This window comes from Morone saxatilis, unplaced genomic scaffold, assembly GCF_004916995.1.
Source record: "Morone saxatilis isolate NCDOM2014 unplaced genomic scaffold, NCSU_SB_2.0 Contig9, whole genome shotgun sequence".
NCBI lineage: Eukaryota > Metazoa > Chordata > Actinopteri > Moronidae > Morone > Morone saxatilis.
The window spans coordinates 4,549,799-4,568,684 of record NW_023340268.1 but is presented as its reverse complement, the minus strand read 5'-3'; the positions used below and the strand labels follow the sequence as shown (position 1 = coordinate 4,568,684).

The 18,886-nt window shown below is 39.5% G+C and overlaps 1 protein-coding gene across 1 annotated transcript; it reads left to right on the top strand.

Moving 5' to 3' along the window:
- The first annotated feature begins 8,874 nt into the window (after positions 1-8,874).
- On the top strand, positions 8,875-17,360 carry eif3eb (eukaryotic translation initiation factor 3, subunit E, b). Its single transcript, XM_035682009.1, has 13 exons — positions 8,875-9,008; positions 10,205-10,322; positions 10,793-10,910; positions 11,068-11,110; positions 11,808-11,912; positions 12,065-12,190; positions 12,540-12,664; positions 12,977-13,103; positions 13,199-13,300; positions 15,538-15,647; positions 15,966-16,068; positions 16,270-16,404; positions 17,030-17,360. Exons 1-13 carry the CDS (start codon positions 8,919-8,921, stop codon positions 17,066-17,068), a joined length of 1,341 nt encoding a protein of 446 aa, XP_035537902.1. The 5' UTR covers positions 8,875-8,918; the 3' UTR covers positions 17,069-17,360.
- Positions 17,361-18,886: the final 1,526 nt, after the last annotated feature.

Sequence of the window (18,886 nt, the reverse complement as noted above, 5' to 3'; positions counted from 1 at the left end):
ACTGAAGGATTTATTTTTGGTTGTTATTTTGTCCTACAGTGATGGTTGGTTTTCTGTAAATGGTGACATTTTGTATGTCACATGAGTCAGAAAAACATTATTTCATAAAATCCATAAAGTTGTAGGCTATACTTGGAAAAAGACACACAAGAGATACACTGTATATTGATTTTTCAAATGCTAGAAGGTAGCCTCTAAAGATCCCTGAGGTGTTGTAAGAATTTAGAAAATCTAGGCAAGAGCCTTGTATCACACAGAGAGAATGAGGGCTTAAAATGTGTAAGCCATTATTTCTTTAGAGACTAAAAATTCACTAATAGCACCATTCAAATCTTCATTAAGCCGTTGTGCTTTCATTTGGATCCAACCACATCTGCACATAACAACCTTTACACAGAGAAAGAAACTGAAGGCAGACTTGAGGGAGATTTTATTATGAAAAACGGATTTGTATTTGGAAGAAATAGTCAAATCTGACATTACTTTAAATATGCAATAGTCAGTGGTGTATTATATCATTGGACTTGTATAATGGGAAAGGTGTTTCTCATAGTGACAAGTTTGACAGTTTCACTCTCACTGTCAGCAAACAGGCAGCTGTTTTGAGCCACTGTAGGCTACCTGTCCGGCACCAAACAGCAGACAATAGTTAGCAGTCAGCTGGTGAATGTAGTGGAGAGTTCTGCAGCTAAAGAGCCAGATATTTTCTCCAGGATTTGGTGGAGAACAAAAACAAAGCTAAAAGAGACTTACTGGACTTCTATTTGTCAAGTGGCCAGGAACACATCTCAAAATGAATGCTAATGTTGTTTTCTGTCTGCTGAATGTGGAGGTACAATCTTGCATTAACAGCTTCTTCTGCAGCCCCCAAGCAGTCAAAAGATCGATTACTACTGCTTTAAAGTCATTAAAGCTAAATAGTAATCAGAGTATGTGGCTGTGATCTTTAAAGATCCCCTCCAGACATGTATGAAGACATTTATACAAATCTGTTTGGAATAATAATGTGTGTCTGATGTGTTTGTTCCTGCAAAAAAAAGTGCAATTTACAGATCCTTAAAAAAGTATTTTCTCTTTCTACCTCGTCAAAAAAATCCAGAATCTATGAATATGCAGATTTTGTTCAATTCTAAAGTTTACCTGAACAAGAAGTCCATTCTCAGTGTCTGTGCACTGGTGGTTTAAAGTTTCTTTATCATACTTGTATAGGTTTCATACTGGACCAGGGTTGACTCACAAACTACTTGCGATGTCACAATTTATGCTCGTAGGCCCCCATCTACAAAGTCAGATTTCAGTGAGCTCAGAAAAACTCTCCACTTTCAGGAGATGAATGTAAAAACATCCTTCTAGTGTCAGACTCTGAACATACATCATCCTGCACAGTGAAGCTTAAACATCCAACTGTAGGAACAACGAAGAAAAATATATTTTTGACTGAAGGTGGTCAAAGTTTAATTATTCTGCATGCTGAGCTGAGTTTGTTTTTGTTTGCAATCCAAGACCTGGAACAATTTACATTCTCATGTTCAGTACAAAATGCTCTGCCCCTCAGGCTGCTGCTACACTTCTACCATGTCTATGTCTTTCAGAAAAAATGTAGAGGGAATCACAGCATAATAGTGAGAGGAATAAATATGAGCAATGTTCCCGTTTGTAAGCGTGTAACTACTATCAAGAAATCATTTTTATGGATTGTACGCCCACTTTATTGTACATTGTGAAGCTGCCACTCTGAGGGACTGCAGTTCATTCACAGTCAAGGCCACAAGTCAATATGTATTTTTACACTGAATTACCTATTTTTGCCTCTATACACATAGGTAAACCCAGCACTGCCTTCTACACTTTGTAGCACACATTGTTATTGTGTCTGAGTGTGTCTGGTGATGGTGGCAAGTCATCACGTTGGAGGAGTGTTTGGGATCAAAGCACTGAGCACTTGTTTTCCCCCTCTAGAAACACTCAACATTACAAATAATTTACTAAGAAGATGACAAAGTGCCTTAACTCCAGTCTCAATTCACACCCTGAGCAAACAACTCAAGGAGCTCAGTTAATTTTATTCATCTTAGAATATGTGAGGGCAGGGCAAATAAAAACATGTCAGCTGTGTCTTCTCTGTATTGACATTCAATTTCCTTTCCTGCTTTTTCTCTGAATGTCACCAGTCAGCTTTCCTTGTCAAAGCTAAAACAAGTGCAACTCGAGACACGTTTGTGGGTTTTGAGTCTATATATAACACTGTGATTCAGACAAAAAACAGCGATTTGGTCTCAATCAATTCCTTTGACGCCATTACAGATATTATATTTACGGTTTGAGGTCTTTTTGTTCCGTTTGTTTTTCCAGCTATGTTGAATTGTTGTGTGTTTCTGTTGAGTTTAGTCTTACAAATGAACTTGGAGATAAATTTGAATGCACTTCCTTTGCAGTAAATCTATAACATGACACAGTGAGCCCTCTTCTGTCTTTTTAGCCACACTATATGGCTCTGGGGATGCTGGTCTGTCAGTGCTGGTCCAGACTGAATTATCTCAACAACTATCACATGGATTGCTGCTTGTAAAGACATTCATGGGTGAGTAGTAATGGATATAAATAAAAAAATAGATAAAGTAGTTTAAAGGAACAAGTACTCTCCATGTTCCTTTTTTGAAACTACACTTATACTCTTTACTTTAGTATATTTTTGAGCCAATAATCGAATTTTTCTTCACTACATTTCCATTTATACTGCTGTTACAACTCTGCTCTGAAGGCCAGAGTGTAAAGGGGTAGAGTCAGGTCTGAACGTCGTGACGTCACACAGTTTAATTGATGTTGTGGTATATTGTCAATGCACGGTCTCAGTCGACCAACTCTGCAATCACACTACCGTCTCAAGTTGTCCGTTGACGTGAACACTCGCAACCATGACGTGACGTAGCTGTGGACTCGAGTATTGTTTTACAAACTCATTCATCCAGGAAGAGATAACCTCAATGGAACCTTTCCTGGTTAAATAAAAAAAATCCTACCTGCTCACACATTCATGCACTAACACAGACATCTTGAAGATTAATTTATATGTCTTTGTTTTGCTGTAAATCTCTAACTGAGACACACTAGTGAGACAGACTCATAGAGTGAGATTTGTTTGCCTTCTTCTCTCTTTTTTTAAAATGTTTTCTCTTTTATTTCTCTTTCATTTATCTTTACCTCGCACTTTTTGCTTTCACACAGAAAGAGCACACTATCCTTAGTGTGCTCTTTCTGTCTCCCGTGCCCTGCTGGTGATAACTTATGACTGTGGGTGAGTGCACCCCCCCATCTGAGCTTTAATTTCCTTCATTCCTCATCCGTATATATACATACAATATTGATACACACAGATATTATAGAATACACACAGCACCTACAGTAAAGGTCTACACACAGTACATTAGCATTACTGTATTGATTTTACATATCAGTGTAATTAACAAATAGCCCATCATTCAGGAGATTGGCAGCCTTTCATGGCCTCTGCACTGCAGTCTCCTTGTCTGCATCTTGGTCAGATTTTACAGGAAATGTGCAAGAAAAAAAGAATGCTCTCAACATAAATGGAGTCAAAGCTTTCTGACTTTATGAGGCTCTCAGAGGAAGATTCAATTCCAACGTTTTCTTCTTCAGTGAAGAAAAATAGAAAACAACACTAAAGGAGCAGCTTATTGTTGAGAAGTTGACAAGTAGCAACCCTGTGTTAAGGATAAAATAGTGTTTGTGTGAAATGAGTTAAAATTTTAAGAAATATTTGCACTTCTACCTGCTGCTTCAGCTGTCTGTAACACAATTAATATGACAATATATACTGTATAACCCCACATTTACACCTTAACTAATAAATCTGAATCAATTCATTGCTTGAGTATCTATGTAGACATAGATCTAAACAAAGACTGCTGGAAATTAATATTACAGTATGTAGATTTATGTTTTTAGAGAGAGAGTAGAAAGAGTATGTGCAGCATATATTGTCTTTCAGGCTACTGAACAACACACACTCAACAAACAAATCCATTACGTATTAACCAAATAAAAACGACTGCAAGAGTGGAAAGTCCTTTTTTAAACTTACATAAGTTGTCTCTGTGTTTGGCTCTCAGTTATTATTTGGGTGGGAAATGCTGACAGTCCTAAACGGAGAAATTGGTATATACATTCCTCTGAGCCCCTGGTAATGAAAACTGAGCACGGAGACGCAGTGAAACTCACAATATCTAATTTTTTATTTATGTTTACAAAATGGTATGGCCATGTGTTGTTCAGGTTTGTGTCTACAGCCTCCCTCACATTCACATCATAAGTGCTGCGTGTGGCAACAATAGCAGGCGAACGCTCCGCAAGCTTCAAAGCTTGATCCTAAGTGCACCTTTGAATTAGATGATAGACGACATCTCCTCGAGAGTGAGCTCAGCCAGCAGTGTGGCGGATTATTTATTTATTTACTTGTTTATTGGGTTTAAATCTTGTGTAATTCGCAGTTTGTGGCACATCCGATTATTGTCTCTCATGTTGTTTTTTTTGAGAAGTGTAACTGCTCATTTTATTACACCTAAGTGGAGTCTTCTACAGCAAGAGAAACAAGAAACCGGAGGGGCAATAACACTATATTACCCAGTCTGTCCTGATAAAATTGGTTGAAATAAGGTACTAGCTCTGTTTTCAATGATGGTGATCAAACAACAGTCAACACTTAGTGTATCTTGTATGTACAGGGCTGGGCAGTGTGAGAAAGTGTCTCGCTACTGTTGCCTGGTGACTGCAGCACCGCCAGCACACCTAACAAGCCACAAGCCATCGTTGGTCTTGTTTTCCACCAATTCACAAGTAAGCATCACCTAGCAGGCTGTGTGAGCTGGGAAACTGTGTGCAAACTGAAGTGGATGTTCAGGAAGGGGTGGGAGTCCCCAGGACAGGCTGTTGTTCCTGCTGTCTTATTTCCACTGCTTTAATGTCAGAGCATGGAAATTCATTCGCTTTGACACTTGTGATCCTCAGCGGCTCCAGAGAGCAGCGGTACAGCAAACCACCTGGTAGAAAGCAATCTCACAAGAAGGCACCGAATTTGAATTATCATCAAAGGGAGGATACTACATGTGGCATCACAGTTTTTATAGAATGTTGCTCTTTGTCTGTAATTAATCATTTTTTATTCGTGCCTCTCGCTCTTATGTCTTTATTAAATCCTTGGTTTCTTCCCTCAATCGCTTCACATCCAGCTGGCTCTTGTTCTCGTTTAAAAAAAAAGAAGTGGAAGTGGAAGGCAGCCAGCCCGTTGAAATGGAGTCCGGGATATGTCCTGGCCTCGAGGATTGGACAGGGAGGAGAAGAAAGAGTGAACGGGGAAGGGATGGGGATGTGTGCCAGCAAGAACATTACATTTACTCTAGTTTTGTGTGTGTGTGTGTGTGTGTGTGTGTGTGTGTGAGAGAGAGATTGTAAGGCACAAATAGTCTCTTCTCTCATGTGGTAAATTCATACGCTTGCTATTCAAAAAAAAAAAACTGATGAAAATGTCTATGTTCAACTGCGACCTTTAAGAAAACAGAGAACTGCAAAGCGATGAGTGAGCAGTTTTTGAAAGTTACACTGTGCAGCCTCTTTATGAGTCACTAACTCTTAAATACATCTGCACAGACACACCAAAGACATGATGTGGCTCACCGACGATCTTGTACAGCTCGCCGATGATGATGCTTCCTGTTTGATGGGCAAATAAGTCTCATTCTGTTTGTTACTATTAAACTGGCCTCTCACACAGGAGAACAAAGCTAACATTGGTGTCAGATCTCGGTGCAGCTTCAAGACTATTTCCCCTGTGAACTCTGGCATCCGAGTTGATCAGAGACATATTTTACCCCAAGGGTTTTTAAAGAAAATCTGCAGAATCATGCGCCCTCATCTCCTCTCCTTCACATTTTCTTATACCAATTAGGCACTTGGTTGCCGCTGAGGTTTCAGAAAAATTTCGAGGTACATGAAAAACTCACTCAGCCCACTGGGAGCCAGGGAAGAAGGCAGTTAGAGGGCTTGTCCCTCTTGTACCAACCCTGGTTACTCAGATCTTTTATTGCACCTACACACTTTAGCTGTTTTTAGCCGTGCTAGCGGTGCGGCTCTAGGGATGACAATGTTGGTCAGTCCACCACTTTGGTCCAGACTGAAATATCTTTGATAATTGTTTGATGGATTGCCATGAATTTTTGTGCAGAGTGAGAATCATATTGACGCGTTCTGCTAGCGCCACCGTGAGGTTGATTAACGCTACTTTGGTGATCCTCTGACTTTTCCTCTGGTGCTACCAGAAGGTCAGTTTGTCAAATAATCAAATAATAGTTTATGACCAAATACCTGCAAAACTAATACACATACATTGTGTTTAATGCTAATTAGCAACTGTTAGCATGCTAAGATTGTGCATATTATTGCGCTGACGTTAGCATTTTGCTCAAAGCACTGCTCTGATTGAATTCAGCCACATATTAACATATTAGCATGCTGAAATTGGTATTTTGCTGTCTCACAGAGCTGTTAGCAATTGACTATTAAAGGGATAGCTGACCTTTCTCCTCTTACCTGAGTTTTGGAGATATTGGCTGTAAAGATGTCTGCCTTCTCTTAAATATAACAGGAACTATTTTCTTTCTACCGAATAACACCCACCGACTGTAACACCACGCAGAAGGAAGCACGCATCTATTCATGTTTTAGCTACCTTAGCAAACACTGAGAGCCATCGAAGTTTACATCCTGAGCTGCTCCAGGAGCCACTGGTCCATGAGTAGATGCATGCTTCTGCGCAGGGATATAGAGAAAGTAGTTCCCACATGTAACTGCTCAACACGAGGTCTGTGAATCTCATCATTGATTTGTTTCTTTCTGAGCTTTATTTTGTTTTTGATCACTTATTTGGTTGGTTAGATTTGTTACACTCGCTCTCTGTTAAAGTCTTTTAGGTTCCTCTGGCTCTTTGGTAATGAAATATCGTATGAATAAATTTCAGTTGACTTCACGCTGAACCACTGCTGCTGATCTTTTCCTTTTGCCTTCAGCTTTCTTGCAGCCAGTGGCTTAAAGATGTTTGATCATTCCTTCCAGGCTCCTACATAAAATTAGACTCAGGACACAACAAAGGCTGCCTCTCTAAACTGAATGGATCTTTCTCCATGGCTATTCTACTCTGGGATCAGAGCTGGTTCGTGCTGGTAACATCCCCAGCAGGCAGATGAGTGCTTTTTTCCTCCTCATTGACTGATGCTTACGAAGCTCGGCGTCTCACATCTCTGATCACAGTCCCCGCTGTGGTGACAGCTGCTACCTGTCTGACTGGTCCCTCTCCTGACCTCGGGGGAAGTCAATAAAGCAGCAGACTCTCTTTCAGGTTGGCCACAGAGTCCAGAGTCTCCTTCCTGTCCATATGTTTGACCTAAAGTATTCTTTGAGACTTAAACATCTTCTTGCGGCAATTTCATATGCCTTTCAAGACAAAGATCATAACAATTTTCCCATTAATATTACGTTTCCTGCTTTATTTCCCCTCCTACTACGTATTTGTGGGATGTTTTTGTATGCCTCTGTGCCAAGACAGAGATATTTTGTTTGCCACGTTCCTGGCTGTCTGGACCTCTTGTAATAGCTACAGGGAATAATAATCTGACTCTGTACTAATGCAGAACAATCCACAGCTTGAGCTCTAAAAACCAATTGTACATTCATGTGGTTATACAACACTTTCAGGGACACAGTGACATTTTCAGGGCTATTAAGGTTTTATTCTTTGAGGTTAATAATAAAAAAAAACTCCACTGACAAGAAAGCTTGGACTTTTATTCAATACCGCACTACTGCTACTTCTATCTATCTATATATCTATGAATAATCACAATTTATTCACATATACTGATTTCATATGTCAAACAAAATCTGTTTTTAATCATCTTCCTTTGGGGCAAATATAACATTCACACTGGCGAGCCATCCAGACCTTCTTATATGAGCGAAGTGAGAGCTGTGTCTGTATTCTCAGCACACAGTCAAGGTGTTGGCCGAGTGTGAAGCGGCTGGGATGAGAGGATGAGAGTCAGCACATACACCTCCCGAGTCTGAGGCCACGGTTCTCTGCCGGGGGAAAACGGTGGATTACTCCCTTCAGGTCGGGAGTGAGTCGTTCAGATATCTTCGGGATCTCGTTCATGAGTGATGGTCAGAAAATGGAGCGTGAGATGGACAGGCGGATTGGTGCAGCATCAGCAGTAATGCAATGCCCTGTATCAGTCCTGTTGTGGTAAAAAAGAGTGAGCTAAGCCAGACTGGCAAAGCTTTCAATTTACCAGTCGATCTGCATTGCAAACCCTCATTTATTTTCATGAACTCTGTGTAGTGACCCAAAGAATGAGATTGCGGATACAAGCAGGTGAAATTAGTTTTTCTCTCTCTGTATAAGGGTGTATGGGGTCGGCCTTATAGAGAGAGAGATAGGGTGAGGAGCTCGGGCATCCGGAGGGAGCTTCTGCACCCAAACCGGGAGGACCTGGGAGCTTTATTATTATTTATCATTTATTATTATTATTATTATTATTATTATTATTATTATTTATCATTTGGATATCGACAGACAAAGACATGATAGTAAACTGTGATATTACTGACTTCATAACTATTGCAGGTTTGTGTTGTTTAATGCTCATTTGGGATTTAATTTTTTATTTAATTACATTTTTATTTTTAATTATTATTTTTAGGCTAATGCTCACCACTTTACCACTTTTAAAAAATGTCTTGCACTTCTGTTGTAAACAAAACAAACGCGGGGAAGTGAGATGACGTAGCGTTACCAGTTCCGTCTGCTCGTGTTTGTCAATAAAGTTTTTGGGTCTTTGAAGCGAGCCAAGATGGCGGACTACGATTTGACAACTAAGATAGCTCATTTTCTGGACCGACATTTGGTTTTTCCTCTTTTAGAATTCCTTTCCGTGAAAGAGGTACAACAGCGTTTGCATCGTATAAGGACAACATAATAGAGTATTCGCTTCTCAGTGACTCATTTATACCTGAAGTCACGGTTGTAGCTCAGCGCCTAGTTAACTTAGCTGGCAGCAAAGTCTAAACACTGATTTATTGTTGTCTTTTATTAGTCGTGTGTTGCTGTAATGTTAGTTTCAGTTGCAGTAAATGAATCCGGGAAGCTGCTGTTGTTGTTGTGGTTGTTGTGGTGGTTGTTGTGCTTGTTGTGCTTGTTTGTTGTGGTTTTGTGTTGTTTGTTGTTGGTTTGTGCTTTGTTGTTGTTGTGGTTGTTGTGCTTTGTTGTTGTTGTTGCTTCGTTGTGGGTTGTGTGGTTGTGGTGTTTTGTGTTGTGGGTTGTTGTTTTTTGTGTTGTTGTGTGGTGTTGTTTTGGCTTGTTGTTGTTTGTTGTGTGTTGTTGTGGTTGTTGTGGCTGTTGTTGCTGTTTTTGTGCTTTTTGGCTTTTTTGTGTTGTTGTGGTGTGTGTTGTTTGTGTTGGTTGTTTGTTGTTGTTGTTGTGGTTTTTGGGTTTGTTGTTGTTGTGGGTTGTTGTGGTGGTTTGTGGTTGTGTGTTGTTTGTTTTGTGGATGTTGTGTTGTTGTGGTTGTTTGTTGTGTTGTTGTTGGTGTTGTTGTGCTTGTTGTTGTTGTTGTGGTTGTTGTGTTGTTGTTGTTGTGGTGTTGTTGTGTTGGGGCTTGGTCTAATTATTTAACTTGGCGTGTTAGTGGCCACAGGATTACGTGGCTCAGCTTTACTTATCCTGTCTGATGTTATTTATATAGTTTTTCTGTTTGTTGACAGTTGTTTTGTAATCCTTAATGCAATATTTATTTAATTAATCAATATTATCGAAATACAAGATGGATCATGTTCTTTGGCAACATTCTACTTTTCATCGCATGTCGATATCTATCTTCATCTTTAATATTTATATAATGTATTTATCTGGTAAAATAATTGTAAATTTCTATCGATGTTGTATTACTGTATTACTTTTTCTGTTTCTGTCTTTATAAAGATTATATTTATAACCCTCTCCTGCACATTGTTCAATTTCTTTTAAATTCTATTATGTTCTTATCTATCTACACACACATAAACAAAGCATGGGTAAATAAACTAAACTGAATTGTGTGTCCCAAAGGAAGCTCAATATTTATGTTTATATCTGCAACAGATCTACAATGAAAAGGAACTTCTTCAGGGAAAATTGGATCTCCTCAGCGAGACAAACATGGTGGATTTCGCCATGGATGTGTATAGAAACCTGTACGCAGACAAGGAAATCCCCCACTGTAAGAAATACAGCAGTTTAACAGTTTGCTCTGATTCCATAACATTTTATTTTGTCATTATATATTTGCTTTCAAACTGTGCAAAATAGTAATAGGTGGTAATTTTTTGTTTGTTTGTGTTAACCTAATATGCAAGTAAAGCAGATTATACGTTTAATTATGTATTAAACCACATAGTCAAATGTTATGTATGAGTGCCTGTGATGTCCCAACACCTACTTAAGCGTATTGATTACATAATGGAACACGATAGCGCCATAATCTTAGAAAATACTTGGTTACTGGCCTGAAAATGTTTGGTAGAAAACATTTTACCTATATTTATCTATTTGTTGCTTTTCATTTTCCAAACAATTGAATAAATGTGAAGTCACTGGAGTTGGGGGTGTTTTTGTTTTTCCTCTTTATTTAGTCTGAACCAGCGATGATGTAACAACTTTGTGTAAACGTGGGCATGTGTCCTGTTTCAGCTCTGAGGGAGAAGAGGAGTACTGTGGTGGCCCAGCTGAAGCAGCTCCAGTCAGAGACGGAGCCCATTGTCAAGATGTTTGAAGACCCAGAGACCACTCGACAGATGCAGTCCACAAGGTCAGATCAGCTCGTAAAGAAAATGCATCTCTCCCAAATACATTCCCCACTCTATATTATAGTACTGACAGCATTATAGTGCTCATGAAAACTATGTCTGTGGTCTGTAAATAGGTCATCTGACATCTGTTGATCACTATGTTTTATTCTTAAACAGAGATGGGAGGATGCTTTTTGACTATCTTTCAGAGAAACACAATGTAAGTTTTGAAATTGTATACAGTGTATTCACACTTCCTTTCACTGTATGAAAAGTGCACTGCATCTCCTTCTTTTAAAGTGGCTTTCGCATTGTGTTTTTGTTTCCATAACAACCAGCTGCCACTGTGAGCCAGCAGGACTGTTATCCAAATCTCAGAATCCTAAAACATCCAGCAACACCCACCAAAGTGCTCATTGCTCACAGCGATTGCAACGTTTGTGCCAATGCTTCTTTTATTTTACCTTGTCTATATAATGTTAAGATAAATAACACTTCTGCTTGTTTTTGATTAGTCAGTACATAGAAACGTTGTTCATATCATGTGCACTACTCTAAAAAGAGGACTTGTCAGTGTGAAAAAAAGGCTTTGTTTTGCCTAAAAAGATGAAAGATGCCGGCACCCTCCCTAATCAGCCACGTTCTGTCAGCCTTGCAGCCTCTCACAATTAGTTTTCTTGGAAAAAGCAAAGGCGCTAGCAGTTTGAAAAATAGTGGATTAGTGTGACTGCACTCCAGGGCTATAGATTGTTTAAAGCCACATTCACTGTAACCATAAAATCTTGCCACATCTTTAAAAAACTCAGTTAAATTGCAGGTAGAAATGGAAAAGTCAAATGTCACCTCCATATAATTGCCTACTGGTCACTTTTCAACCCTGTTCACTGTGCTTTAATTATGTCCCTTTTATTTCTTAGTTTCGTCAAGAATACCTGGACACTCTGTACAGGTACGCCAAATTCCAGTACGAGTGCGGTAACTACTCTGGGGCTGCAGAGTACCTTTACTTCTTCCGTGTCCTGGTAAGAATAACCACATAAAACAGAGAAATGTTCTGCACAAGCCACAGTACATTAAATTGTCTTTATGTATTTTATATTACTTTATTATTATTTTATAATACTGCTCAGTCAGTTTAAATTATCATTCACTGACTGTGTTTCTCTCTGCTCAGGTTCCCTCAACAGACAGGAATGCTTTGAGTTCTCTGTGGGGGAAACTGGCCTCTGAGATCCTGATGCAGAACTGGGAAGCAGCCATGGAGGATCTGACTCGACTAAGGGAGACTATTGATAACAATGTAAGTGAATAAAACTTTTAAGAAACTAAATTCCATTTTGTCTTACAGATGTAATCACGATATGCTATTTTTATTAGTTATTGGATTAGGAATATAAAAGTAAACTGAGATGGGTCAAGCAGGAACATGAATGACATTTGCACTTTCTCGTAAACTTGCAGGACCTTAAAGATCATTTGCTCATTTTATGATCAATACCAATTTATCCTGACTGAAATAAAATAAAAGTGTATACAGATGAAGGTCTAATGGATGACCTACTGCTTAGACTCCCTGGATGGTTGTCTGAATTGTATTTATAGGTTTTCTTGTTTTGAAAATGTACCATTTGTGTCCTCTGTGCTTTCAGTCTGTGAGCTCTCCTCTCCAGTCACTGCAGCAAAGGACCTGGCTCATCCACTGGTCCCTCTTTGTGTTCTTCAATCATCCTAAAGGCAGGGACAACATCATCGAGCTCTTCCTCTATCAGCCTCAGTGAGTCTCTTTGTTTTCAATATAGCCTTTATTGAGGCCTTATTAGTTGGAAGTCAGTTGTAACCCCTGTTTCTTAACTTGAATTTATTTTTGATTCAAAATTTGGTGCTGTTACTAAAGTGTACATGTTGTGATCGAATGTGTACCTTTAAGTGTTTAACAGCATGAATCGTAGATCTCACAGCAAAGCTTCTGTGTGTAAAAAATCTTTTGGGTTTTTTTTCTTTTAGAGCAAAATAACTGATGGTACCCAAATTCGTTGTGATGGCAACTAATGCCAGTGCCACTGTGTGCTGCCTTTGTGTTTTTCAGGTACCTGAATTCCATCCAGACAATGTGCCCACACATACTGCGATACCTTACAACTGCAGTCATCACCAACAAAGATGTACGAAAGCGCAGGCAAGTGCTCAAGGACTTGGTAAAAGTTATTCAGCAGGTAAGGTCAGTAGTTGTTAGCAGAATAATTCTTTTCTAATTTGACTTTGTGATTTAGTCAACCCATTAATGATGGTTTCTCTCTCACTCCCGCAGGAGTCGTACACATACAAGGACCCAATCACAGAGTTTGTGGAGTGTCTCTATGTGAACTTCGACTTTGACAGTGCTCAGAAGAAGCTGAGGGAGTGTGAGTCGGTAAGAATGGCTTCCTAAAGTTTCTCCTTCACTTTTCCTGCTTGACAGTGTGTGTTTGTCATGGTGCACAGGCCTAAATCGCCCCGTAAAAGTTAGCTGTCTCCTGGGACTGAGGGGTAATATGAAGCTTCTCTTAGCTATGGCACTCTGATCTCCTGAGTCCCTGGCATTTAACTTTGCAGCTATTCAGCCTCAGCAAATCCATGTCTGGCCTGATTTGCTGGCTCTTACTTTTATTCAGTTTGATTTTCAAAGCGGAACAGCTGTCAGATTTTGGGCTCGGTTGCCTTCTCTTTAGAAACCCTTGACTGCAGTTTTGTAGTTGCGTTTGGGGACCACTTTGCACGTTCTCTAAGCACTCATCAATTGGCTTTTATCCCTCTTTTATAAATTATGTGAAGACCTCAGCTATCCTGTCAGATATGTTATGTGAGCATAATGACGGAAGAATGAAGAGAGTTCATTAAGCCATTCTGTTGTCATGGATTTTGTTGGATTTTAATTGTCAGGGGAATTTAAGTTTAGATGTTCTTTGTTCATTTTCCCCCCAGAGATCAGCAACTCGTCTCAATTCCTGTATAAACATCATCACATGACGGTTTTTGGTTTGCTTTTTGCTGTTTTCATTTATAATTAAAAGACCAGTGTGTAGGATTTAGTGGCATCTAGCGGTGAAGTTGTAGATTGCAACTAACTGAACACTGCTTGCGTCTGTATTTGATGAAATGAGAATGAATGAGAAACAACGGTGGCAAAATATGTGAAAGTCCATATCTACAGTATGGTTTGTCCGTTCTGGGCTACTGTAGAAACATTCAACATGGCAGACCTGGAAGTGTCTATTCATATAAACAGCTCATTCTAAGGTAACGAAAACACAGCAATTCTTATATTCAGGTGATTAAACACTAATGAAAGCATACCTATGAATATATTCAATTTCTGCCAATAGATCCTCCTGAATGTTACACACTGGACATTGAAGGTCTTTTTAATTGATAGAGAATAATAGTGTGAAAGATATGAAAATAACAATGAATTAGTAAACTAGTTGAGTATTTATGGGGCCCATGGCACCGTAGTTTGTGTTTACACATTAGTGTTGAATAATTGCATTTCTTATACAATAACAGCTCCATGTGCCACATCTCCTTTCAAAAATCCCAGACACTAATGTATTCATAAATTTAAGCTCTTTCAGAGATTTGAGGTGGTCAAACATCCCATTTGATGTTTCTGTGATCGTTGCTTTAAAACCACAAATAAAGACGTCAGGACATAATCTTCTACAAAACACTGTGTAGGGCTCTTGTGTGGTGATGGCTTTATGATTCATGTTGGGTGTCAGCCTGCTTCCATGTTTTCTGTAGCATGAGCTTGGCGACAATGTTCGAGAAATATGTTTACATCTTTTTGTAAAAACAGTACATATTAACATAAATACTCCAATAACATACCTTCAGAATACATTAAATTAAATGTAAATTTAGCTGTGAGCATTAGCATTTTTGCCTCTTTAGGATATAGGCAGAAGATTGTCCTGTGCATTTCCTTTGAACAGTAATATAACTCACAGGGGTATGTGATTTAGTCCTCCCACCACAGGAACCTCCACTACAACAGATAACTTGGGGAGATTTGGAGGTACATTAATGCATAAATATGCATTTTAATGAGGAAAATGAGATTTTCCAGTTTTTAATGATGTGATATCGTGCAGCTTGTGTGACCATGTCTTCTGTTTTTGTAAGTTGTATATTTGGACAAAAAAAATCCCCTCCTTATCCAAACCAGTAATGCTCTACAGTGCGTGAGGGTGGCTAGATTTAATCAGGACATTTTAATTTATGGGCGGATATAAACCAGTAGCTGTAAATTTTGGTTGAACAGCCAGACCACAGGAAATGTTTTCCAGCACATCATGCGTGGTTGTTGGTGGTGCTATTATGTACTGTGGCGGACTGAAAGTCTACTTATCATTCCAGGAGAACATGGGTATGGGTTGAAATTATAGCTACACACTCATGTACACCATTATTATCATCACATATGTTTATATGTGTAAGCATATATTGGAAAATATGCCTCATGCTGGAATAGATTATAGTACTATTACTACTAATGGAAGGAACATCTCATCTTTTCCTGATTTTTCTCTGACCTTTCTATACCTGAATGCATTTTATGTGTATGAAGTGGCAAAAAGCTTACAGTAGTATTGACTTATTGTCCTTCAGGTTCTTGTGAATGACTTCTTCTTGGTCGCTTGCCTTGAGGATTTCATTGAGAACGCTCGTCTCTTCATCTTTGAGACCTTTTGTCGGATTCATCAGTGTATTAGCATCAGGTACATCGTCCTTGAAATAAGGGTTATTTTGTCAGTGACAGTGTGGGCACTGCCTTATTTGCAGTGAGACGCAGTGAGAAAAAAAAAAAGATCTTTTCAACTTATGTACCCAGATGACTGATGTTCTACAGTTATTTTACTTCTCAGTGCTCCCAAATTGTAGATGTTCTTCATATATATATATATATATATATATTCATATATTCATAAGTATATTCAACAGTAAACTGTAAAAAGAGAACTTTGAAGACTTTGGATTCCCCCAAAGGATATTTACTTGACTGAAATGCCCCCTCCTCCTTCGCTCTCTCCACTCAGCATGCTGGCAGACAAGCTCAACATGACGCCAGAGGAGGCGGAGAGGTGGATCGTCAACCTCATCCGTAACGCCAGGCTCGATGCCAAGATCGACTCCAAACTGGTGAGGCTCTGCAATCACTGATCCACCTTCACTCAGAGGAGCTTCAAATCCCCAACTAGGCTACTAAATGTCTAGTAATATTGCTATGTCAGTGTGTTTATGTAGGTCTTTTAAGACCGAAAGTAGCATCCAAAACATTTCACCGCTTTTGTGCTACTTTTGAAAGTATTTCATATAAGTGTTTGTGAATGTGTTTGTCAGGGTCATGTGGTGATGGGCAACAACGCAGTGTCGCCGTACCAGCAGGTTATCGAGAAGACCAAGAGCCTGTCCTTCCGTAGCCAGATGTTGGCAATGAACATTGAGAAGAAAATGGCCCACAGCAACAGGAACGAGGTAGACTGAGCATTAAACGTTGTGAACTTTTCACCCTTTTATTGGTATTTACTGTTTGGGAATAAGGATAATAATACTAACTGTATTTATTTATTTTTTGGTCATAAGATCAACGACTTGAGTAAATCTGAACTTTCATTAACATTACAATTTCAATCATCTTTTTATACTGCTTGCACTTACACTGGATCTAAAGGTCATTTATCGTAGAAAAGTTAATGTCACATCATTCATGTTCTTACTTTTCACCTGTCATGTCAGTATGTGAAATCCACTTCCTTTAGTCCTACTGCCCTCTGATGGATCTATGTGAAAACACTTCCTTTTCACATAACTCCTAATCCTTTCCTCTTCTTTATCGTGACCACTGATTTTCTGCTCATAGATTTTTATTAAACTGTATGTTTGTAACATTTTACACAACATTTCATTTTGTGTCATAATGCTGTCAGAACATAACGTTGTTTTTCTCCTGTCAATCATTTTTAAAGGGAAGCTGACGTTGGAAGGCATCTAATTTTGGAATAAATCTCTTGTTGACTTTATAAAGCAGTCTGAGCATTTCTTCTAACGCCTCTTCTAATGTTTTTTTTTTTCTTTGTTTGTTTTTGTGCTTTCTTCTCAGACACCAAACTGGGCTGCTCAAGACTCCGGCTTCTATTAACATGGAAATCAGATTCAAGAGGATGCAGACGGCTCTTGGGGATACTTTTACTTGTATTTATGAATTTATCAGTTTATCCGCAATGTCATTTAACTGCCAGCTTAACTGTTGCAATAAACATTATCCAAGAGGAGGCAATAAGGGTTGATGAGCTCCTTTTTACCCGAGGTATTATTTATATGAAGTGGACTATTTTGCTTATAACTTATAACTTATTTAGGAATATGATATTGATTAGATTTTTTGAGGTCAAGCATCAATTATAATAATAAACATTTTGCCTATTTAAAGAGATTTGTTTCTTCTTCCTTTATTAATATTCCACCACTAGATGGCGCAGTTGGTTTATGTTTGCTTTCTGCCAGCAGCCGACAGTTAGTAGTTCAGTGTCTCTCCCGGACTAGAGTTCCTACTACAAGGTCTGAATTAAATATTTATTATTTGTCATACAAGTATGAACAGACAGATAAATAATTTACATATAAATGAAACTAATATCTACTTACTAAGTAGACACTGTACTTTGCTACCACCAGCCTTGATATGGGAGGCAATTGATGTTGAATGGTGTTGGTATGGAGATCAAATTGAATGGAAAGCACTACAACGGCAGCTCACAAGACACAGATCATTCATCATTCACACACTTTTTCAAGGCTGCTCTGTTTGTTGTAGCCTCGTCGGTTAGAGTTGGTTGTTTCTGCTCGAGCAGTAAATGTTCAACCACACCTTGTTTCTGAATATTGAATGACGCTGTAAAGCCGTGTCCATTTCAGCATATCATCAGCAAATATTTAACTTGTATAAATGTGCTGCGAAACCAGTCTTTGGTAATTACTAAAGTATTGTTACACTTAACAGCTATAAAACCTGTTGGGTAGGATAGTTTTGGTCAATTAAAGTGTGCTCTCTTTGTTTCCTTTTCCTCACATTGTCAGTAATGATAGTAGAACGTAGAAATGTAATATGGACCTGAATGTGCAGACTGGTTTTGTCACGTTAATGGTGGTGAATGATAAAGAATGACAGGCATTTGCACACCTGTCATTACAGAAGTTACTGGGCAGAAGGTAAAGTGCCCCCAGGTGCATTTCTGAGTCAACCCCCCCCGCCACAACTTTGCAGCCTCTTGGTCCATGTGAGGATTCCTTCTGATGTTTTAACCTGGGAGTGGCTGACAGTTATGCCAGCCGCTGTAACTCCTAGCCACTCCTCCAAACTGTTTATGCACACACACACTCTCACACTTTTCCAGGACTCAGTAAAACACAACAGACACACACACAGGCTAGTACACACATGCTTCCACACACTCAGAGCTGACGTGGGCTGAGGTCTGAGCAGGGCTCCTTCTGGAACAGCTGGTATCCATCTGTGGTTGCCGTTGCTCTGGCTGCTGCTTCTTCTTCCTGCTGCTGCTGCTGCAGGCACTGTGGCTGCCCCGAGAGGACACAGACCGGCCCACTGCAAGCCATTCATGAGCTCTGCTGCACTCACACTCTGGGAATCAGACTGACTAGATAGCGAGGCTCTACTGGTGACGAGCAGTCCTCAGCATGGATATCCTGACAGCCTGGGCTGTCTCTAACCCAGCTGTGGCCCGGCTCCTCTGGGTCCTAGCTCTGGTGCTGGCCACCCTCCTGGTCTGGCTCTTTTTCTTCTGCTGCTACAGTTGGAACCAGAACTCCTCACACTCCCTGGAGAGGTACCTGGCAGGTAGGTGGACCCCTGAACCCACCTCCCTTCTGTGGGTGTGCGGAGGCCTGTGATAGGCTTACAACAAGACTGATTTTGCTTACTGTGAAGTTTTAAGTTCAA